This window comes from Magnolia sinica, chromosome 2 (assembly GCF_029962835.1).
Source record: "Magnolia sinica isolate HGM2019 chromosome 2, MsV1, whole genome shotgun sequence".
Classification (NCBI taxonomy): domain Eukaryota; kingdom Viridiplantae; phylum Streptophyta; class Magnoliopsida; order Magnoliales; family Magnoliaceae; genus Magnolia; species Magnolia sinica.
In genome coordinates, this window is record NC_080574.1 from 110,215,219 (window position 1) to 110,240,766 (window position 25,548).

Sequence of the window (25,548 nt, forward strand, 5' to 3'; positions counted from 1 at the left end):
TTGGATTTTTAACTGGTGATAAACAATTAATCTAGCACATGACTGCAGATGAGAAGTCTTCCAACGCCTCAAACAGTTTCTTACTATGTTTGTTATGTGTGAAAAAGAAAAAAGAAGAGGGTGGTATAAATGTTGGGCGAAGAGCATGTGAGCATCAATTGAAAAAGAAAAAAGAAAAATACCTTCTTCTTCTTCTTCTTCTTCTTCTTCTTCAGTAAAGTGGGTATAACATACCTATGCTTCCAGATTAACTATCTTTTCATCCCTCAACCTCAGTGCTGCCTTCTCTCTGGAAAAGCTATGTGTGTCTCATGTCAATTCATTTTGACTACTCTCGTTATGATATAAGATAAAAAATGAGATAAATCTAAAAAAATGAATTAACTACTCTCATTATGAGATAAGACAAAAAATTAGACAAATCTAAAAAAACAAGTGAGCAAGACAACTGGCCTGACCCCAACTAGCTGACCTAGTTTATCAGGTCCCTGGACCAAGGTACCTATGGCTACGGATTCACGGTACCTATGGCTACGGTTATAATCCGTAGCCATAGAGGCTGCTAAATCCGTAGCCATAGGCTGCCTTACTAAAAACAAAACCAGTGAGTTGGGGTCGACTGGGTTGGGACCCGGTCGACCGGGTCAGAGCTTGCCCTATGGCTACGGATTATAACCGTAGCCATAACTGTAGTGCTATGCACTTTTTCTCTTTTCTCTTTTTATTTTTTTATTTTTATTTTTTACATGGAGAACATTTTTCCCCTTACATTTTTCTATAATACATAATTATGTAAATATGTATATATAACTATATAAAAATATTTTCTATCTTTTAATTCATTTCTTTGTCTATTTATTTAACAAGCATATCTCCTAAACTAGAATGATTTACTTAACTTACCACATATGATTTTGGGGTAGGAGAAGCTAATTTAGCCAACCAACCTAGTTATTTTCCAAGATTCCATCTGGTCGACAATGGTCATAAGGTTCGTGATCATCCTATTTGTATTTTTCCAGGCATGGATCATCCACAGTGGAGCCCATCTGGCTAACATTCTAGATCATAAGACCATAGCCTTCACTTATACGAGCTTATGACACAAGGATACTACTTTGAAGGAGATTTTGCTAACAACATTTCATGGGTCTCCTTTGATTCTCATTTGTGGAACGATGTTCTATTGAAACACAGAAACAACTTGATGTTCATCAGGATGTTTATGTTAAAAGATGCCGTAAGAATGTATATTGATTTAGAGTTTATTATTCCAAACCTTACTCATCTTCTAAACCTATACCTAAAGACACATATTACCCAAAACCATGTACATTGAGTCTAGGGCCCACCAAAACTGAATTTCATGAGTATGGGGCATTCATTCTCCATTGCTTTCTATCATGTGGCCCATTGAGCTTTGGATCTACATCATTTTTGGGTACATGAAAGTGAAGTGAAGGGAATTGACCATGAAATGCATTGAATTGACCTTAAAGTGAAGCGAAATGACCGTAAAATACATGAAAATATGAGCGGGGCAAACTAGAAAAACAACGGGGCAAATTGAAATATGAGCAGGACAAACTAGAAAAACAGCGGGGCAAATTGAAATATGAGTGAAGAAAATTAAAAAAACAGTGGGGCAAACTAGAAAAACAGCGGGACAAACTGAAATATAAGCGGGGCAAACTAGAAAAACAGCGGGGCAAACTGAAATATGATCGAGGCAAACTAGTAATTGCCTATTTGAGGTTGCTACGGCAAAATGCATTTCTTTGTTAAGATAAAACAAGGGCTTTATTTTTTAAAAATTTTTTGGTTTGGTGAAACATGGGCTTGTTTTTAACTTGCAAAAACACAGAGAAAGATTTGTTTAAAGCTTCTTTTTCTATTAAATAAAAAAAGAATAAGGCCCTGTATAGTAGCCACTCCTGGATTTTTAAAGCAATTTGAAAACTTAGGTATAGAAATCTAATTTTATAGGCAATTGTTGTTTGGATGAAAATTAATGATATTCCATGATTAATTGGTCTAATTTGATGAAGAATATCGTGAAATTTATGAGGTTGTGAACGAGATTACAAAGTAGAAAATTCATTCATCGTCCACCAAAATTACAAAGTATGTTATACATTAAAACACTAAATAAATTACAAAGTATGCTATTTTTCAGATATGGAAAACTTGCACTTCCGGCGATTATGTCCAGTTTATTTGCATCACCCACGCTTTGTTGTTTTCGATTCCTCTCCACGCGATGGAATTCTGAGCTTTTTGGGTCTTCCAGCTAACCTCCTTTGTCCTGGGGGTTTAATTTGTGCAAAATACTCCTTGAAGCCCACTGAAATTTCTTTCCACTCAGATAGGGATAGCCTTATCTGTTTTGCTTCGAGCCATAGTGAGAAGGATATCATCCAAAAAACTGCCCCTTCATGCATTTGTCCCTTTGAGCCCAGGATATGCTAGAGAACCCGGCTGTCAGCAGGTACCTGGAACTCGAGTACCTAAAGGACCCAACCCAATTTAAACAGATCTAGATCCACTTTCTAGACCTACTTAAAGATCTAGTCGGATTTCGGTCCATCACTTTTAAACACTGTAAATTTGGTCAGGTACAGTACTTAATTGGTTACCCATTGGATACCTGATTAGTTTAATATGAATATTGTATATATAAGTGTATTACAGTATATACTAATACAAATTATCGGTATTGCTGTTATAGGGGTTGCTGGGAGTAGAAACAACGGGGCAAATTGAAATATGAGCGGGGCAAACTGAAATAAGAGCGGGGCAAACTAGAAAAACAACGGGGCAAATTGAAATATAAGTGGGCAAACTGAAATATGAGTGGGGCAAACTAGAAAAATAGCGGGGCAAACAAGAAAAACAGCGGGGCAAACTGAAATATGAGCGGGGCAAACTAGAAAAACAGCGGGGTAAATTGAAATATGAGCGGGGCAAACTAGAAAAATAGCAGGGTAAACAAGAAAAACAGCTGGACAAACTGAAATATGAGTGGGGCAAACTAGAAAAACAGCGGGGCAAATTGAAATATGAGTGGGGCAAACTAGAAAAACAACGGGGGAAACTAGAAAAACAGCAGGGCAAACTGAAATATGAGCGAGGCAAACTAGAAAAACAGCGGGGCAAACAAGAAAAACAGCGGGACAAATTAGAAAAATAGCGAAACAAACTGAAATATGAGCGGGGAAAACAAGAAAAACAACGTGGCAAATGTCGGGTCTCATTTGTCCACGTCATTTCCAAGGACTCAAGCTAACAAGATATGCCGGATTTCTCTCTCCCAATTAGACTGCGTGCTATGCTACATGACTTTTTAAAGGAGTAGTCCTATATTTTAGCTTAGTTTTTTAAAGAAAAAAATGAAGTTCTTTATGATGTATAATCACGTATATAATTAATAAAATCATAGATAGCAAAAATAAGTCCTATATTGAAATATAATAAACTAATGTAATAACAAAAATATTAGCACGTAATTGAAATAACAAACTAATGTAATAACAAAAATATTAGCACGTAATTGAAATATAATAAACTAATGTAATAAGTCCTATATTGAAATATAATAAAAATGAAGTTCTTTCTAGTTTTCCCCACTCAATTTCATGTTTGCCTTGCTCAATTTCATGTTTGTCCCGCTGAATTTCTAGTTTGACCACGAAGTGATTCAAATTGACCATGAACTGAATGAAATGGATTTTCGACCAAAGACCCGATGGAATATTGGAAAATAACTAGGTTGATTGGCTAAATTAGCTTCTCCTACCCCAAAATCATATGTGGCAAGTTAAGTAAATCATTATAGTTTAAGAGATATGCTTGTTAAATAAATAGACAAAGAAATGAATTAAAAGATAGAAAAATATTTTTATATACTTATATATGCATATTTACATAATTATGTATTATAGAAAAATGTAAGGGGGAAAATGTTCTCCATGTAAAAAATAAAAATAAAATAAAATAATAAAAAAAAGAAGAAAAAAGTGTATAGCACTACAGTTTTGGCTACGGTTATAATCCGTAGCGATAGACCCAACTCTGACCCAGTCGACCAGGTTGACCCGGTCGACCCCAACACGCTGGCTTTTTTTTCTTTTTTTTTTTTTTTCTTCTTTTTCCCTATTGTAATCCCCACCGATTTTTGTGGGTCCCATTATGAGGTATGTGTTATATCCAAACTGTCCATCTATTTGGCGAACTCGAATTAAGGCTTGAGGTGAAAAATAAGACAGATCTAGTAATCAAGTGGACCACACTGGAAAAGGCAGTGGGGAATTGAACATCTACCATTGCAACCCTTTTAGGGGTTACACAAGTTTTGTATCATTATGAAATTTGCTTTTCCTATTCATCCAGGTCTTTGTGACCCTATGAATGAACTTAGACGGGGAGGATTTCTCACAAACATCACAGTGGGCTCCACCTGAGTTTCTAATGGTTGACGCTCATTCAAAATTGTTTCCTGTAATGTGGTACAATTGAGATTTGGATATACCTAATTTTGGCCTCATACAATAAAATGATCTGGAAAAATATATGGACGGCATGGATGAAAAGTATACAACATGGTGGGGTCCACAGACCACCGACCGTCCGCGTTAGCTGGTGGCAAGGGGGAGTACCGAATCCGTTTCCGTCATAAGGAGGGGCATTTTCGTCCTGAAATTCCGACTCCGTACGAGGAGGTCCAAGTGCGTATTCTAAGTTTGTATTGCTTCGTAAAAACCGCTGGATAAAAGGTGGGGTCCACAGTCGTAAATTTCTCAGCGAACAAAAAGAAAAGACACCAGCTAACTTTTTTATTTTCCTCTAACCTTATGACGTCCCGCTTGATGCACAACAAGGTCACACTCCCACAGACGTCAACATTCCCTGGGTAATACAAAGTTCACGGGAACTCATCTACCATTCTACCAGCCGGGAGCATGCACCGCTATGTGTAATATTGTTGTACATGCCAGTTCAACCTGCATGTGTGGGATCGAAGCGGATCATGACAGCCTCTCCATGTTGAATGTTGATGCCTTGGGCAAGGAATTTTTTTTTTTTTTTTTTTTTAAAAAGGACGAAAGAAAAAAAGAAGAAGAAGGAAATAAAGAAAAAGCCAATCTGCTTAACGCGTGGGCTGTATGCATGCAAGAGAAATGGACTCTTAGCAGAAGTTTACCAAGATCCATGTTCAATGGACGGCGTGTGGACTACCCGTTCCCAATTTCGATCAACCTGCTGTCAACACAGCTAGTCCCACATGATGAGTGGCTTGGATCCCTCACATGTGTGCGAAATTGGAACATGTGAGCGGAGAGTTGTATAAGAAAAGTGCACTTGTCATTTCCCAACAATTACTCACCCTACTATTATAAATGCACAAACCAACGTAACGATCCAACACCAACATCCAACTCTTCTACTACTCTTCTTTGAGGAGGAAGAAGAAGATGAAAATTAGTTCTAGTTCCCTCTTAGCTCTCCGCTGCCTAGCTCTACTTCAGTTTTGCACCCACAGAGCCATTGGTTGGGGGCCCACAGATCCGACAGATGGGTTTGTCTCTCTTCCTCTCAACAGCTCAAACTTGGAGATTCAAAGACCCTACGACTTGCCGGAAAGTGATCGATATAGCTTCATCGATGGTGTCCACAGGCTCTGGGTTTTCGCTACAGACAAGCCTCATGCCCTCACAAGCATGACTGCACCCCGTACTGAGATTCGCATACTCGTATACCATCTTAAACACTATGACTCTTCTATATTTGCTCTTCTTTTTTCTTTTCCTTCTTCTTTTCTTTCTGCCTAAAAGAAACTAACCGAACATAAAAACAGAGAATCATAAGCTGCAGGGCACTATACCACAAGTATGGTGCTGTGCAGACCGTCTAGACGTCAGATGGTGGGATTATAACCCGAAAAATTGCACTGTGAAGTAGGTAAATTGCTTGCCTCAACCTCACAGCCTAACAGTAGACAAGGCGTGTTTCAACATTGAGTCTTGAGTCCGAGCCCAGCTTACCTATTAAAAGAAAGTTAGTGGACATCTAATCGACGGCAGAAATGAATTGTAGAAGACCGTTCAAATTCAACATCTAATTAACTGCAGAAATGAAAAGCAGAAGACTGTCCAAATTCGACCAAAATATATCCATTAATCAGAGGTCAAGATTGCAAAATAATTATGATGTCCACCAATCTACAGTGACTCATGATACACAACTAGTTACCCATGCCAACTACTACCCACCTTCTTCTTGTTTTTCCTTTTATTATTATTATTATTATTATTATTATTATTATTTTAAATTCTTAACAGCTACTAATGACAGACCATCTGATCACAATGAGAAGTGGTGGCTATTCAAGCGGATGAGATTTCGATCATAGTCTGCCCTCATTAGTAAAATTTTCACGTGCTTGCCACAACTATGTAATCATCTTCTCCCTCTTATATATCTGTTGGGGAACCATGGAAGCACAAAGAGATGAATCAAGCAAAGTATTCCAATCACACAGTCAAGTTCAAACACAAACAAACTGAATTTTACGTGAAAAAACCCTTGCGTGAAAAAACTACGGCACAATGCAAAAGTAATGCATTATGAAAGCAGAAAATTACAAGAAATAGAGATTACCAATTTGAACAAGCATCGAATCTACTCCTCAAGTCCAAGCTATGGCCTTGAAACACTTAGGAATAAATTTAGAAAACCTAAAACACCTCTATATACTCAAAATTCCCTATTACACCCGATATATATAGCCCCCATATAGTATTAAAATCGGAATAGGAAACAAATCACGCACTTACTCAATTCTGTGCACGCGCTGAATGGAACCTTCGATGGGACTTCGATGGCATCCACAATCTGTCAATGGAGTCGAATACCTTCAATGACATCGAGTAAAACACCAAAACGTTACAGCAATAAAAGCATGATTTTTTTTGAATTTTTCCGATGGCATCAAGCATCTATTGATGGCGTCAACATCTACTCAATGGCATCGAGTGGTCTGTCGATGACATCGACAGACCCTGTTATTTACAAATTTAAGACATCAACAATAATTTTCACCATGTCTTCAATTTTCATTCTACATATCTTCATATTCTCTTTTCTAATTCCGCCTTGTATCATAGCTCTATCATCGCTTCTTGTGCACACTTTGTTTTTCTTTTTCGTTTTTTCAAAGGCTAGAGAAGTTGCATAGAACTTGAACTTCTTTATAGGAACCACTTTCGTAAGCATGTTAGTTGGATTTACACTTGTGTGAATTTTCTTTAGTGCCACGCCTCCTTCCTCAAGTACCTTAATGCTTCAGTCACTCATGTGGCCCACGCGTGCATGCCACATACATGTAGACATGGAATTCACTACAAATGCTGTAATTCCAACCATGAAGTGCTTCTGATCAATTTGTAAAAGTTTCTACTCCTCTATGCCTTCATGACTATGAGTACCTCATTTGAAATTTTAAGGACACGATTAAATCCGGTGAATTTGCACTCAAATCCATCCAGTGCTCCAAGAGATATGAAACTCTTCCTCAGCTCAAGAACGTGTCTCACCTCGATCAAGATACACTCTATGCCATCAAATATCTTGATGCGCATCAATCCAACACCAACAACTTTAACAAGCATTATCGTTACCCATAAATACCTGGCCACCATCGCACTCACTGTAACTGGTGAACCAACTCCGATGAGGGGTCATCTGGTACAAATACCTCATATTCAAATTTCATTATTCGTTGAAGTACCTAGATCTTGATGCGGTCAACACATCATTACCGTTCATTTCCTCACTTGATTCCTCTGTGCTGGCCTCCTTAAAAGAACCCTCTGAATTATCTTTTCTTGCCTTAGGATTTTGACAATCCTTCTTCATGTGCCTGTACATCCCACAATTCAAGCACTCAACTTGCATTTACCATTGCCATTGGATTTAGACCTCGATTAAGAAGATCCACTGACGCATTCAGAATTCTACCCCCTTGTAACTAGTGCATTTGTAGAGAGACCCATGTCACCCATTCTCTTTCTCATCGCCTTCGACTGAAGGGCTGAGATAACGATTTCAACGATAATAGTCGATCTACCAGTGCACAACGAGTCCTTAAATGATTTATACAAAGTCAGGAGAGAATTCGACAGGATGCATGCCTGATCCTCGTCTTTCATCATTCCCTCCACATCCAACAATTTACAAATTAACTTATTGAAGTTACTAATGTGATCCTTAACATCAGCCCCCTCCGCTATCTTCATATTGAATAGCTGAAGCTTCAAGCACAATCGATTCTCAAGAGATTTCTTTACATATATATTTTTTTAATTTGACCATGTATTTTCTGCGGTTTTCTCTCTCATGACATTATAGAGGACCTCATCCATTAGGCCCAATTGGATAGATGTTCTTACTTTCTTATCTTCCCTATTACATTCATCATCTGTCATAGATTTCAGTCGCTTTTTAAGGAGAGCATTGTCCAATCCTTGTTAAACTAGGAGACCAGTCATCTTAATCTTCTATAGTTCAAAATTATATTTTTCAACATCGAACTTTGTATTATAAGCCATTGATACTATGCCTTCAGATTCAATCTACTTCCAAATGTTATCTCTAATACCACTTGTTAGAGAATTGTGGAAGCACACGAAGATGAATCAAGAAAATTATTCCAATCGCGCAATTAAGTTCAAACAGAAAGAAATTAAATTTTATGTGGAAAAACCCTTGTGGGAAAAAAACCACGACATAAAATAATAGTAATGCACTATAAAAGCAGAAAATTATAAGAAATATAGATTACCGATTCGAACAAGCCTCGAATCTACTTGTCAAGCACAAGCTATGCCCTTGAAACCTTTAGAAATCAATTTAAAAAACATAGAACCCCTCCCTATACTCCCAAGTCCCAATTACACATGATAAATATATCCTTATATAGTATCACAATCGGAATAGAAGACAAATACCACACTTACGTAATTTTGCACGCGCACTCTAGCACCTTCGATTGGACTTTGATGGCATTGACGATCTGTCGATGGCATGAAATACCTTCGATGACATCAAGTAAAACACCAAAAAATTCTAAGGATAAAATATGGATTTTTCAATAAATTTCGATGGCATCGACATTTGCTCGATGGCATTGACAGACCTTGTTGTTTATAGATTTAAGACATCAACAACAGTCTCTTGTTCTAGAAATGAAGTCATTCCTTCAATCAGGCTGTGAAAGGCATAATAAAATAAAAATAAAAAAATAAAAAATAAAAAAACAAAAACAAAAACCAAAAAAAAAACAAAAACAAAAAAAAACAAAAGCAAAACAAAACAAAACGTAGTAAAGAAATTTACATTTGATGCATGCATCATGCATATGTGCTTGATAGATGACCTAACTAACCTAATTTATGAGCCACGGAACATACAAAGCATGGTACGCTATCAATGGCAAGACTGGACATTAAACAAATGTTCCAGAAAAAAAAAAGAAAAAAGAAAAAAAATGTTCCAGAGTGATGAGAAGGATTTGAAATCCTGCGAGTAGTCCCCGTACAATTAGACAGGCCGATCATCAGCCGCGGGAGGTGTAGGACCTCCAAAGAAGGTGGTGGCCCCCACCATTAACATATTGATCAAACATTGATGCATAGTATTTAAAGTGCATATACATTGATTATTTACTTTGTCTAATCATTCCCACGCTTAAGATATTAAACGCAACTCATTTTAAATAACCAAGACTGGCCACACGTATGAGTGAATTAATAATTAATAATTTATTTTCCTAATGACCCGAACGCCATCTCCCTGTTGCTTGATCAAAATGGCCAAAATTTACACAAGGTCACCGAAAACAAATGAAGTGTACTAGGTCATCACATTGCTAATTTTTAATAGGATTGATTTGGCCCACCGTCCCTCCATTTGGATCCTTTTCAGTAGCTCCACATTACATATAAACCCCATTTTCGGATCCCGGCACCCATTCACCAGGTTCCGATCCTGGGATACTACAAGGAGGATTTCAAATCATCAGTCTGATTCATAATGAGCATAACACAAGCATAACCCACAACTAATAACCACAAGAACACCACCACAAAATCCACTATGATCAAAAACTTTTTAGTACAATGCGACAAAAGGGAAAAATACAATGTAAAAAAGAAGCAAACTCCGAAGCTCACCGCACGCTCCAACTACGCGAGACTATGGTGCGATTGCGTCTGGCGTCACCGCACGCATCAATCGTGCATAAGCTTATGGAAAGCTTAGAGGGTGGTGTAAGTGTGTGCGCAATATAAACGTACTCAAAATGCAAGGTCAGAGTGATGCGGAATCATGGTGATGAGCACATGAATGCAATCAGCCGTACAAGGCTATGCGGTGCAAGATATGAATGCTATCGGCCATAACACGGCCATGCGATGCAAGATGCAACTCAAGCATGCCAATCCTCAACATGTATCGGTACAGTTCTCATTCTGGATAATCACCGGGGTTCAATACACTCCAAATGGCACTGTCGCTCTCCTAGCCGCACAGTCCAAATGAGCGTAAGAAACCTCACTATCCGCCTGACCAATAGTCTGCCAATACCTATCCGGCACGTCGATAGCGGACCCATTCGCGAGCTGGTCAAACTCAGCCTAGTATTGCCCCCTACCCTCGGGCGAGTAAGGCCACACTCCTTTCCAACCGACCACGACACAGTGGGAGACGCGGCCTCCTGGTATTCGGCCCTCATGCGTTCGTATATCCACTCGGTCTCGACGTTGGAGTCATCCTCTGGTACCATCGGGTTTAGGGATTTTCACCCAGGGACATCTATGGTGCCCGTATGCTAGAATCAAATATTTCAGGTATACAATCCTGCCATCCACGATGTATCTGTGGAGGCTATGGCCCTGATGTCGCTAGGGCATATAGTAACTATAATCACACAAATGCAAGTGCATGAGTCACATTATCAGTCATGCAACAGTCTGTATGTACCATGCACTTATATGGGGCAACTCCGCCTATCAGGGAGCCCATAAACAGTCTGCTCGAAGGCATATGCTATGATCAATCACTCCTCATACCAGTCATACATATGATGCGTATGATGATAAATCATGTATCTATACTAAACATGCATATAGGGATGGGCTCTGCGTATCACAGAAATGGGCCTAGACGGCCTGCAGAGTATAAGTATGAACCTATCAGTGGCTTTAAGGAGTGTGACAATGCGGACATTTAACCAACATTGTCCTTACAATGTGGACGTCAAACCAACATTGTTCCCAAGGCTTAGCCGCCATAAAGCACCATTACACAAACCATAGGAAATCACACATTGCAATGGACTAATATACATCTCATTGGGCCTCGACCCATAGTTCTCAGATACATCAAATGGGCCATCTCATATGGGCCTTATATAAATCAAGTGGGCCGCATTAGTGGGCCTTATGTACATTGCAATGGGTCATACTCCATGAGCCTTTGAAAACATCACAATGGGTCTCGTAACATGGCCTTTATGGATATCAGAGTGGGCCTCGACATCGGGCCACCAATACGTCGAATGGGCCCAACCTCATGGGCCTTATATATATATCAAGGTGGGCCTCAATAATGGCCACAAATACACATCCAGGTGGGCCTCAACAACGGCCATATGGTTGAACAACTTGGATGTAACACTTGCATCATGGTGGGGCCCATATAGGCCCACCATCAAATATATATAATATTATTATAGGTAGACATATACAATATTATATATAATAATAATATAATATTATATATATATACACACATATATGTATATACATATATAGATATGTATGCCCACACACACACACTCACACACGTGCACACACACCCACATGCATACACACGTGCGAACGAACACGTGGACCCAGAAAGGGTTTCAATGGTAGAGTTCAATTCACACTGTTTCTTGTGATGTGGGCCGCCCGAGCGCTGGATTAACCTGAATTTTGAGGGGGGTCCATGTCAAATGGTGGCCCACCAAATGGACGGTGTGGATACAAAATATACATCATGGTGGGGCCCACGGATGGAGCCGTGGGTCCCTGCCTCTTGGCCGCCCGTCACCAAATGTAAAACAAATTTTTTTTTTTTTTTTATTTATTATTTTTTTTTTTGGTTTGGGGCCCACCGAGATGTGATTCACAATCCAGCCCGTCCATTATGTGTGTCCCACTTGACTGAGGGTACAGACCAAGTTTAAGCAACATACAAAACTCAGGTGGGCCCTGCCAAATGATTTTATATGTTTTAGTATGTCTTCACATGATTTTCAATGATGTGGCCCACCGGAGTTCCATATACAGCTGAATTTTGGGGTGGACGGCTGAACTATGGGGACCCATCAAATGCACGGTGTTGATGGCCGAAATGCACCAAGGTGGGACCACAGCGGGGGGGCCGTGAGCCCAGGCCGTCCGTCCGTCAGACCGTCTGGCGCAGCCGCAGGCAGCGCGCCTGCGCCTTCTGACAGCGGCAGCAACGCTGCTGCTTCTTCTCTTCTTTTTTTTTTTTGAAAAAGAGAGTTTTTGCGGTTTTTCCTAGGTGGGGCCCGCTTCAGTACGATCCACTCCATCCATTGGTCTCTGTGGCTTGATACCATCCCATAGAGTCCAATATTGAGCCTTTTTAGATGTACAGGAGCATCAGGGAGCAAATCAAAGGTACGGACACTGTTTCCTATGGTACGGCCCGCCAGAAAATGGGATCAACTTCATTTTTCGGCTCAACGCCTAAAATGAGTTGAGGAACAACATGGACGGCTCGGATCTTACATATACATCAAGGTGGGGCCTGCATGAGTGGCCCACCACTCCTTTCTTCTCTCTCTCTCTCTCTCTTTTTTTTTTTTAATAGTCCAATGTTGCAACGTCCAGCGTCCAGGGACGCTGGACGGTTTGTATATATACTCACAAAAATGTGGTGGGTCCCACGTGAATGTGGCCCACCAATACTTATACATATATTATATTATATTATATATATAATACATATTATATTATATATATTATATATATTATATAAAATATAACATATATTTACATATATATAAAGTATTTGGCCCACCTAACGGTGGATGGTGTGGATCATCACCTACAATAAGATGGGCCACACCGTCTAATGTAGAGGGACGGGTAGATGTAACACATATTGGTGGGATTCACACCATCACAAAGGAAGAGAGAGAGAGATAGAAAGAGAGATATACGGTGAGATAGAGGAACCCCGCCACTATGGGCCCTCTTGATTAAATCACATACATCCAAATGGGTCCCACCAACAAGTGGGCCCTATAATTTTAGAATAATGGCAAAACACCCACCTTATCTTCCTTCTCCTAGCTCCCTTGGACTCCTTAGCTCCTTACCTTCACTTTTAATGGAGATTGATGAAGGATGAATGGTTGAGATTGGAGATGAGAGGGTGGGTCACACTTGAAGTTGAGAGAGGAGTGTTGGATGAGTGAAATTTCTCATGGGATTTGGAAATTTTGCTAGAGAATGAGAGGGAGAGATAGAAATAATGGATGGAGGGATGGGTGGAGTGGTGGTTGTAAGAAAGGAGTGATGAGAGGTATGGTTTAGTTTGAAATTGGTGGAGAAGAGGGATGGTTGAGGTTGAAAATGAGAAAAGAGGAATGGTGAGGTGGAAAGATGGTGGACTTTTGGAAAAAGAGGGAATGGGTGAGGTACTTTGAGGTATGGTTGCATTTATGGTTAATTAGTGGGACTAATTGTGTAGAGATTCCCTCGAAATCCGCAACGCGCGGTGTTTCTTCGGAATAAACGCTGATCGGCATCTTCTTACCTGGGTATCGGTTCGGTGCGCAAGTCACGGCGTTGGAACCGCGGCGACGACGCGATCACCAAGACATAAGTTTCGGATCGAGCCGACGTCGGTGTGCGGGACCTGACTTAGGATCGTGCGCAAATACCGAATACGGTGCGAAGGTTGCCGGAATTTGACCAGAAGGACCGCGGAAGCTAATGAAATGGTACGGATTAGGACACGGGTCTTACAGCTCTCCCCACCAAATAAAAATTTCGTCCTCGAAATTTAAACAATAAACACAAGAAAAATAAATCATAGGAGAAGAGGAAGCAAAGCATCGCCATAAAAATATCAGAGACAGCATACAACATACAACATACAATCAATCATAAAAAAAGATGAGGATAGCGCTCTCGAATCTCAGCCTCGCGCTCCCAAGATGCCTCATCCACAGAATGGTGACCCCACTGAACCTTCACCAAGGGAATGACCTTGGTTCGGAGGACCTGCTCCTTCCGATCAAGGATACGAACTGGCTGCTCGATGTAAGAAGCGTCCTCACGAACCTCCAACGGCTGCCAATCGATAACAGGAACTATGTCTGACCCACACTTCCTCAACATAGAGACGTGAAAAACGTTGTGGACGCCAGACAACTGAGATGGTAAGGCAAGCCGATAGGCCACAGCGCCAATGCGCTCAGTGATCTCGAAAGGTCCTATGAATCTCGGGGCAAGCTTACCCTTCGCTCCAAATCTAACTACGCCCTTCATAGGCGAGACCTTGAGATACACATGGTCCCCTACATCAAACTCTAAGGGACGACGCCGGCGATCAGCAACACTCTTCTGCCGGCTCTGCGCATCCTCTGCCTGATAATATCAATAACCTCTGATGTCTCCTGCACAAGCTCGGGACCTAGGAGACGCCGCTCTCCAACCTCGGTCCAACAACTCGGAGATCTGCATGGTCTGCCATATAATGCCTCAAAAGGAGCCATGCCAATGGTCGCCTGATAGCTGTTATTGTATGCGAACTCAGCCAATCGCAGATGCTCATCCCAGCTACCCCCGAAATCAATCGCGCAGGCCCGAAGCATATCCTCAAGGATCTGGTTGACCCTTTCGGTCTGGCCATCGGTCTGCGGATGATACGCGGTACTGAGCTGCAAATCAGTGCCCATAGCTCTCTGAAAACTCCTCCAAAACTGAGACGTAAACCTCGGGTCTCGGTCAGATACGATCGAGACTGGTACGCCGTGCAGTCTCACAATCTCCTCAATGAACAACCTTGCAAGCCGGTCTAAGGGCCAAGTCGCACGAATCGCAAGAAAATGTGCCGACTTCGTCAGACGGTCCACGACAACCCAGATAGCGTCATGACCGCGCTGAGTCCTCGGCAAACCCATAATGAAATCTGTAGATACGTGCTCCCACTTCCACGTCGGGATGCTCAACGGCTGCAATAGACCAGGGGGTCTCTGATGATCGGCCTTGACACGCTGGCATGTGTCACACTCGGCCACAAAACTAGCAATCTTGCGCTTCATCCCTGCCCAATAATACTGCCTCCTCATATCACGGTACATCTTCGTCGAGCCAGGGTGGATAGAAAATCGCGATCGATGTGCCTCGGTCATAAGATCTCTGCGCAACTCAGGAATATCCGGGACACACAATCGGCCTCTAAAGCGAAGTCCACCATCAGCACCCATCTGCCAATCTGTCTGACTCTCAGATGCCGCATCTGCTCGGTAACCCTGTAACGACTCATCTGTCTGCTGAGCCTCGATCACCCTTGCGACAAGAGAGGGTTGAATCGACAGGCTCGATAACTGAACGATAGAAGACTGCAGACCAAAATCAAAGTCGTACTCTGCTATATCCTCGAGCATCTTCCACTCCTGAATCATCATATGTGCCACCAGGCCTCGTGGCTGACGGCTAAGGGCATCCGCCACCACATTCGCCTTGCCTGGGTGGTACTGGAGGTCAAAATCATAATCCTTCAGAAGCTCCATCCAGCGTCTGTCTCATGTTCAGCTCAGACTGAGAAAATAGATACTTCAAGCTCTTGTGGTCGGAGAAGAGCTCGAACCTAACCCCATAGAGATAGTGTCTCCACACCTTCAGTGCGAAGACGACTGCTGCCAGCTCTAAGTCATGCGTGGGGTAGTTCAGCTCATGAACCTTGAGCTGACGAGACGCAAAGGCTACAGGTCTGCCGTGCTGCATCAGGACAGCACCCAATCCAATACGCGAAGCATCAGTAAATACCACGAATCCATCACTCCCAGAGGGAAGAGTGAGGACAGGAGCGGACGTCAGACGGTCCTTCAGCTCCATAAATGCTCGCTCACAGGCGTCACTCCAAATAAACTCTGCGCCCTTCCGAGTCAACCTGGTCAACGGGGCTGCAATACGGGAGAAGCCCTCAATGAAACGCCGATAATATCCCGCTAAACCAAGGAAATTATTGCGGATCTCGGACGCGATCGTGGATTGGCCCCACTGACGCCTTGCCTCAACCTTCGAGGGGTCCATCTGCTTCTCCCTCCGCTCGTCACCACGTGACCGAGGAATCTCACCTCCTCCTGCCAAAACTCACACTTCTCCAGCTTCGCATATAGCTGGTGGGCACGGAGGGTCTGCAAGGCGATCTCCAGATGCTGCATATGGTCCTCACGGGTCCTCGAATATATCAGAATGTCATCGATGAAGACCACAACAAACTGATCGAGATATGGACGAAAGACCTCGTTCATCAACTGCATGAAGACCGCGGGTGCATTGGTCACCTGAAACATGACCCGAAACTCAAAATGACCATAACGCGTCCGAAAGGCTCTTTGGGATGTCCTCCTCTCGGACACGAATCGATGATAACCAGAACGCAGTCAATCTTCGAAAAGAACGGTGCACAGCTGATCAAATAAATCGTCTATCCTCGGGAGCGGGTACTTGTTCTTAATCGTGACCCGGTTGAGCTCGCGGTAATCTACGCAGAGCCTCAACGAGCCATCCTTCTTCCTAACGAAGAGTACCGGCGCTCCCCAAGGCGAGCTGCTCGGACGAATAAATCCCAACTCACGCAACTCGTCCAACTGACGCTGCAGCTCACGCAACTCCATCGGTGCCATACGGTACGGGGCCTTCGAGATAGGCGCAGTACCGGGCACAAGATCGATCTGAAACTCGATATGACGGCGAGGAGGCAATCCGGGAATCTCCTGGAATACGTCGGGGAAGTCGCAAACAACCGGCCACTGATCAATACACAAGGCAATAGGCTCCTCGACGGCGCAGGACATCAGGCAAGATAACGGCTCTCCTCTGGGCTCAGCGATGAACTGGAACTGCGGCAAGCCTGGTATGCAGAATGTGACTGTCCTCGCAGAACAGTCCAAGATAGCGTGGTACTCGGCAAGCCAATCCATGCCCAAGATAACGTCGAAATCTGTCATCGGCAGCACAAACAAGTCAGCAGGCAAAAAGATATCACCGACAAGAACCGGGCAAGATGGACAGAAACGGCCCAATACTGCGGTCCTCCCCAAGGGCGTCGATACGGTCAATCCCTCACTAGTAGACTCTGTCTGCCATCCAGTCGATCGGCAGAAACCCTCGGACATGAATGAGTGAGAAGCGCCAGAATCAAATAATACTCGAGCGATGCATGAAGAGACGGGAAGTATACCCTCGACAACTCCTCCGGATGACTGCGGGTCCTGCTGAGCCGCGTAGAACCTAGCCTGAGCTGGCTGGGGAGGTGCCTGTCCCCTCTAAGGTCCCCAGTGCTGCTGCTGCCTCTGCGGCGGCCTATCCTGCTCTGCTGCTGCTGGGGCCTCGGTGGCCTGAGGTGGCGTGGTCGCTTGATGGGGTCATTCTTTGTCTTTGGAGCTCTGAGGTCTCGAGGTCATTTCTTTGTCTTTGAAAGGCTTGTGGTGCTCTCGACGGATGTAGGTGAGGCTGCTGTGATCCTCTCGGCTGCTGCAGTGAGGGCGAGGCACTCAGACAGGCGATGCCCTGTCCCACCACATCAAAACAAGTCCTATGGCAGGCTGGGGTGGTCTTTGGAGGTCTTCTTTGAATCTGGTGCTCTAGCGGTGGGTGGCTCCTATACCTCTGTGGTCGCGCTGCTTTGGGAGCTCTTGGAGAGCTGCCTCTTCTGACCCCTCCTCTGATCTCTGTCGGCCTGCGCGCCAGCCCACTCAGTCTCGTAGATCTGAGCCCTCCGCACTACAGCCTGAAAGGTCGGAAGCTCGTGCCCGATCACACGGCCTCGAAGACCGTAACGTAGGCCGCTCTCGAAACGGCGGGCCTTCCGCCCCTCATCATCAACCATATAAGGCGCAAACCTCGATAGCGCCACGAAACGAGCCGCGTACTGAGCCACGGTCATGTCTCCCTGCACCAAAGTCTCGAACTCTAGTGCTCTTTGACGTCGAATATGGTCAGGGAAGTACTGCTCCTCGAATCGGTCTACAAAATCATCCCATGTCCAGATGTAGTCAGGTCCTGCGACGCGGGTAACCGAGGTCCACCAGTGCTCGGCCTCGCCCTGAAAAAGAAACACTGCCAACCGAACTCGCTGCTCGGTCGTACATGACATGGTATCAAAAATCTTCTCCACATCGGAGCGCCACCTCTCAGCTGCTGTCGGATCTGGCTCGCCCTGGAAACGCGGAGGGTCAAACTGTCGGAACTCTCGAAGTAGGGCACTCGCGCGCTCCTGCTCTGCCTGGGCCGGTGAAACAACCGGGTGTCTACTCTGCCCCTGGAGTGCGGCCGTCACAGCATGCAGCATCTGCTGCAACTGAGAAGCACTCACAGATACGGTCGGATCCGCACTAGTATCTGGTGGAGGTGTAGCATCCTCAGGATGGGCGGTATGAATCTCTGGTAGAGGAGCGACATCCTCAGGCTGAGCGGTAGGAATCTCTGGTGGCGGAGCAGGTGTCGTAGGTGGTAGTGCGGGAGCCGCAGGTGGTGGAGCTGAAGTCTCAGGTGGTGCGGGAGTCGATCGGGTCACTCTCCTACGCGCCATGTCCTACAGGAAAGAGCGAAGGTGCCTATCAACTTAAAGGCTCTCGTTAAGGGTCTGTAATAAAAGATCGCTAGGCTATCCGAACTTAGGACTTAATCATTCATAGCAGACATGTAATGTTGTTCTTGGTTATTCCCGAGTTATGCTCTGATACCAACTTCTGTCACGCCCCGAACTCGGAAACCGGGCTCACAAAATTTCCGATCGCCGAATCCGGCGCCGACAGCCTCCGTAGAACCCCATTTTCGGATCCCGGCACCCATTCACCAGGTTCCGATCCTGGGATACTACAAGGAGGATTTCAAATCATCAGTCTGATTCATAATGAGCATAACAAAAGCATAACCCACAACTAATAACCACAAGAACACCACCACAAAATCCACTATGATCAAAAACTTTTTAGTACAATGCGACAAAAGGGAAAAATACAATTTAACAAAAGAAGCAAACTCCAGAGCTCAGCTGCACGCTCCAACTACGGCGAGACTATGGCTGCGCCTGCGTCCGGCGTCACTGCACGCATCAATCGTGCATAAACATGGAAAGCTTAGAGGGTGGTGTAAGTGTGTGCGCAATATAAAGCGTACTCAAAATGCAAGGTCGAGTGATGCGGAATCATGGTGATGAGCACATGAATGCAATCACCCGTCAGGCTATGCGGTGCAAGATATGAATGCTATCGGCCATAACACGGCCATGCGATGCAAGATGCAACTCAAGCATGCCAATCCTCAACATGTATCGGTACAGTTCTCTCTGGATAATCACAGGGGTTCAATACACTCCAAATGGCACTGCGGCTCTCCGCGCAGTCCAAATGAGCGTAAGAAACCTCACTATCCGCGACCAATAGTCGCCAATACCTATCCGCCGCACGTCGATAGCGGACCCATTCGCGAGTGGTCAAACTCGGCCTAGTATTGCCCCTACCCTCGGGCGAGTAAGGCCACACTCCTTTCCAACCGACCACGACACGGTGGGAGACGCGGCCTCCTGGTATTCGGCCCTCATGCGCTCGTATATCCACTCGGTCTCGGCGTTGGAGTCATCCTCTGGTACCATCGAGTTTAGGGATTTTCACCCAGGGACGTCTATGGCGCCCGTATGCTAGAACTAAATATTTCCGGTTTCCAATCCTGCCATCCACGATGTATCTGTGGAGGCTATGGCCCTGATGTCGCTAGGGCATATAGTAACTATAATCACACAAATGCAAATGCATGAGTCACATTATCGTCATGCAACAGTCTGTATGTACCATGCACTTATATGGGCAACTCCGCCTATCAGGGAGCTCGTAACAATCTGCTCGAAGGCATATGCTATGATCAATCACTCCTCATACCAGTCATACATATGATGCGTATGATGATAAATCATGTATCTATACTAAACATGCATATAGGGATGGGCTCTGCGTATCACGGACATGTGCCTAGACGGCCTGCAGAGTATAAGTATGAACCTATCAGTGGCTTTAAGGAGTGTGACAATGCGGACATTTAACCAACATTGTCCTTACAATGTGGACGTCAAACCAACATTGTTCCCAAGGCTTAGCCCGCCATAAAGCACCATTACACAAACCATAGGAAATCACACATTGCAATGGACTAATATACATCTCATTGGGCCTCGACCCATAGTTCTCAGAGATACATCAAATGGGCCATCTCATATGGGCCTTATATAAATCAAGTGGGCCGCATTAGTGGGCCTTATGTACATTGCAATGGGTCATACTCCATGAGCCTTTGAAAACATCACAATGGGTCTCGTAACATGGCCTTTATGGATATCAGAGTGGGCCTCGACATCGGGCCACCAATACGTCGAATGGGCCCAACCTCATGGGCCTTATATATATATCAAGGTGGGCCTCAATAATGGCCACAAATACACATCCAGGTGGGCCTCAACAACGGCCATATGGTTGAACAACTTGGATGTAACACTTGCATCATGGTGGGGCCCATATAGGCCCACCATCAAATATATATAATATTATTATAGGTAGACATATACAATATTATATATAATAATAATATAATATTATATATATATACACACATATATGTATATACATATATAGATATGTATGCCCACACACACACACTCACACACGTGCACACACACCCACATGCATACACACGTGCGAACGAACACGTGGACCCAGAAAGGGTTTCAATGGTAGAGTTCAATTCACACTGTTTCTTGTGATGTGGGCCGCCGAGCGTTGGATTGGCCTAATTTTTAGAGGGGGTCCATGTCGAATGGTGGCCCACCAAATGGGCGGTGTTGATACAAAATATACATCATGGTGGGGCCCACGGATGGAGCCGTGGGTCCCTGCCTCTTGGCCGTCGCCCGTACTGCAGCAGCAGCAGCGCTGCTGCTGCTGTAAAAATTTTTATTTTTTTTTTGTTTTGGGGCCCACCGAGATGTGATTCACAATCCAGCCCGTTGAATTGTGAGTCTTTTGGCTTGCATTGATGATACATCATTTTTATTGTCTATAACTTGGAACCAATATATAACTTGCATGAGTTTTGAGGAGGAATTATAAGATGTGGATCTTTTACTGATGTGCCTGGTCTTTAGAAGTGGGTGTGTTGTTCGGTAATCATGACCGTTGGCATATGGGCCCCATAAATTCTTCCATATTGACGGATCCTAGCTATTCAAGCTTTCCCTTCTTTCAGTAAAGTTGCTTTTTTTTTTTTCCACAACTGTTTATTTGTAGGCCACTGATTGAAGAGTTATGATTCTGATCTGGATGTTTTTCATGCATCTTCCTTCCAAAATGAGGCCCATCAGATCAACATTCTGGATCAACCTAACCACGGGTCCGACTTGTACAGATGGTACGGCCCGCCAGAAAATGGGATCAACTTCATTTTTCGGCTCAACGCCTAAAATGAGTTGAGGAACAACATGGACGGCTCGGATCTTACATATACATCAAGGTGGGGCCTGCATGAGTGGCCCACCACTCCTTTCTTCTCTCTCTCTCTCTTTTTTTTTTTTTTTTAATAGTCCAATGTTGCAACGTCCAGCGTCCAGGGACGCTGGACGGTTTGTATATATACTCACAAAAATGTGGTGGGTCCCACGTGAATGTGGCCCACCAATACTTATACATATATTATATTATATTATATATATAATACATATTATATTATATATATTATATATATTATATAAAATATAACATATATTTACATATATATAAAGTATTTGGCCCACCTAACGGTGGATGGTGTGGATCATCACCTACAATAAGATGGGCCACACCGTCTAATGTAGAGGGACGGGTAGATGTAACACATATTGGTGGGATTCACACCATCACAAAGGAAGAGAGAGCGAGAGGGAGAGAGATATACGGTGAGATAGAGGAACCCCGCCACTATGGGCCCTCTTGATTAAATCACATACATCCAAATGGGTCCCACCAACAAGTGGGCCCTATAATTTTAGAATAATGGCAAAACACCCACCTTATCTTCCTTCTCCTAGCTCCCTTGGACTCCTTAGCTCCTTACCTTCACTTTTAATGGAGATTGATGAAGGATGAATGGTTGAGATTGGAGATGAGAGGGTGGGTCACACTTGAAGTTGAGAGAGGAGTGTTGGATGAGTGAAATTTCTCATGGGATTTGGAAATTTTGCTAGAGAATGAGAGGGAGAGATAGAAATAATGGATGGAGGGATGGGTGGAGTGGTGGTTGTAAGAAAGGAGTGATGAGAGGTATGGTTTAGTTTGAAATTGGTGGAGAAGAGGGATGGTTGAGGTTGAAAATGAGAAAAGAGGAATGGTGAGGTGGAAAGATGGTGGACTTTTGGAAAAAGAGGGAATGGGTGAGGTACTTTGAGGTATGGTTGCATTTATGGTTAATTAGTGGGACTAATTGTGTAGAGATTCCTTCGAAATACAGCACGCGGTGTTTCTTCGGAATAAAGGCAGATCGATCTTCTGGCACAGGTATCGGTTCGGTGCGCAAGTCACGGCGTTGGAACCGCGGCGGCAGCGCGATCACCAAGACATAAGTTTCGGATCGAGCCGACGTCGGTGTGCGGGACTGACTTAGGATCGTGCGCAAATACCGAATACGGTGCGAAGGTTGCCGGAATTTGACCGGAAGGACCGCGGAAGCTAATGAAATGGTACGGATTAGGACACGGGTCTTACGATTTGGCCCACCGTCCCTCCATTTGGATCCTTTTCAGTAGCTCCACATTACATATAAACCAAACCATGCATTCACGGCATCCATGCCCAAATTTCACTGCGTCCCATTAACGTCCCTTCTTCTGCTATTGTTGCTTCTTCTTATTGAGTTGGTTAAGGGAAGGACATAATTTCTGTCTTTCCTTTAGCCTTTACTGCCATCGTCCTTCTATGCATCCATGGGTGCATTGGGTTGGGCCTCTAGTGACCCCACATACGGGTTTGTCGCTGTTCCACTCAATAACTCGAACTTTCACATCCAGAAAACCCTACGACCTGCCCATTAGCGAGCATTATAGCTTCACAGATGGAGTCCGTACAGGCTGTGGGTCTTCTCTACCGAAAAACCTCTCTCTCTCTCTCTCAAACAAGTAACACAAATCCTGGCACTGAGATACTTATAATACGAGTAAACGATTTCATACCCTCAATGTCTCTCTATTTTATTTTTTTATTTTTTTTTATTTTTATTTTTTTGTTTTTTGTAATAGGTGGGAAGGAACCACCTATAATTATTATTGAAAGGAAACAGGAAGTACAAGCTCATTCGAGCGGGCCCACAAAACCACACCGATGCTATACAGACAAAGACTTGAACTCCCCTCCAAACTATACAAAAGAAGAGGCAATCCTGGACCCGAACTTTCCCTAGCCTTTGTTAACCCTTTACATTCCTAATAGCACCAATCCCCACGTTAATCAAAGTTAGAAGACCCTGAACGTGGAACTCCGATCTAGAAAGAAAAGTTCTCCATTAGTTCATTATTTGATCTTTACATTATAAAGCATTCGATTATATTGTTACTACTATAGCTTGTCAATGTTGTGGTATTCAAGAGAGAAATAATCTCTACCCTAATCTAGGGATGTGCTTCAAATTCAGTGGTGGGGTTTTCTAATATGAGGATTGATGACTCTTACTTCAGATCTCCAAAATCAAGGATTGACAACTCCTGAAGAAGGGAATTATTGCACATCACAACTAGGAAAGGTCACATCAATTGTCTACTACTGTGATTAGCATACTACTAATATGAGAGGGTAACAAGTCGTCCTTACCGTAAACAAAAATGACAACTAATGTAATTATGACGTGGGCAACTATCATTGCAATAATATCCTCTAAAAATGTTACTAAGATAGCCATCCCTTTTCACAAGAGACCATTAATTAGCTTTTTCACTCTTTCTAATTGTACTGATTTTACAAATTTCTCACTCAGGGATATGATTATTCTTCTGGAGTCTGGCAATTTGAAGGGTATGGATTTGTGCCGAATGGGACAACGGGTGTGTGCATCATGCAGGTCTTTGGTGCAAGCACCCGTGCCACAACTGCAATGATGAGGGTGTACAATGGTTCTCTCACGTACTACAGGACCCCGATCATTGTCCCTTACATCTACGATCAATGGTTCCGCCTAAATGTTATCCATGATGTCGATACGAAAAAAGTTAGCATTTTCATCGATGGGGTTCTAAAATTAACAGCGGATGATCATGGAGGGGCCTCTCATTACTTCAAATGTGGTGTTTATGCACAGAATGACCGCTCCTACTACATGGAGTCTCGTTGGATGGATATCAAGGTCCTAAAAAAATGTGACTAGCATGCGTGCTTGGGACACGATGTACTATGGTGTGCTTAGGAACGTAGGTTTGGTTTGTCTTGTCTTAGCCTACTGGTGCAATAAATCTTGTGTTGTACCATACAAAGGGGTTATAGAAATGATCTGGCCCTTGATGTCTTTGTTTGCCCTTGTATCTGGGCAATGCCTTAGCAGCCCGTGTTTGCTTGTTTTTCTTAATAAAATTCTTACCTACGAAATAAAAACAAATAATTTTGGGTCTGTATACTTTGTAATCTTGTACCATGCTTGCTCAACCTCGTACAATATACTTCGAGTGCTCAGGCATTTTATTTTTCTTTACACAAGGAGGCCCACAATTCAGTAGTAGTACAGATCATTTATATGATGGGGCTGACAGTGGATGGACCATTTACAAAAATCTCCCATTTGTATAATAATGAATCTTCAATTGTTAAACAGACATTAAGGAAGAAATTACAGCAACGGTCCACATTCAACTGGAAAAGGACAATTCATGAAAGGCCTGTTTGGATAGAATGCAAACTTGCAGGCGGGAGAATTGAATTTTGAACCTCTCGTCCTCCGCCGGCGGGATTTCCAGTGGCCCGGCATTTCCCCCGGCTCCTCTACCATCGCCCTTTCGGGGGAGAGCGACTTTGAGAAGTTGCTCGATCAGGATCTGTGCATCGACTAAAGCCATGGCCGCTTGAACTGGGCACATGTCGGGCTCCCTCCCCAACCCCTATGGAAGGGGTTCGAAGGATACGACTTGGGAGACTACCCGAAATAGATGCGCAAGGGAGGTTGGGTGGAGTCTCTTCGT

General features: G+C 43.6%; 1 protein-coding gene across 1 annotated transcript; it reads left to right on the forward strand.

Moving 5' to 3' along the window:
- The first annotated feature begins 5,133 nt into the window (after positions 1 to 5,133).
- Positions 5,134 to 24,943, forward strand: LOC131229974 (citrate-binding protein-like). Its single transcript, XM_058225999.1, has 2 exons — positions 5,134 to 5,750; positions 24,357 to 24,943. The coding sequence occupies exons 1-2, from the start codon at positions 5,472 to 5,474 to the stop codon at positions 24,741 to 24,743; spliced, it is 666 nt and encodes a 221-aa protein (XP_058081982.1). The 5' UTR covers positions 5,134 to 5,471; the 3' UTR covers positions 24,744 to 24,943.
- Positions 24,944 to 25,548: the final 605 nt, after the last annotated feature.

Bases quoted from the DNA above. Each gene is read 5' to 3' on its own strand.
- LOC131229974 (XM_058225999.1), top strand. From the start codon at position 5,472: ATGAAAATTAGTTCTAGTTCCCTCTTAGCTCTCCGCTGCCTAGCTCTA. The intron at 5,751-24,356 runs GTATACCATCTT...TTTCTCACTCAG, and splicing joins GTACTGAGATTCGCATACTC to GGATATGATTATTCTTCTGG.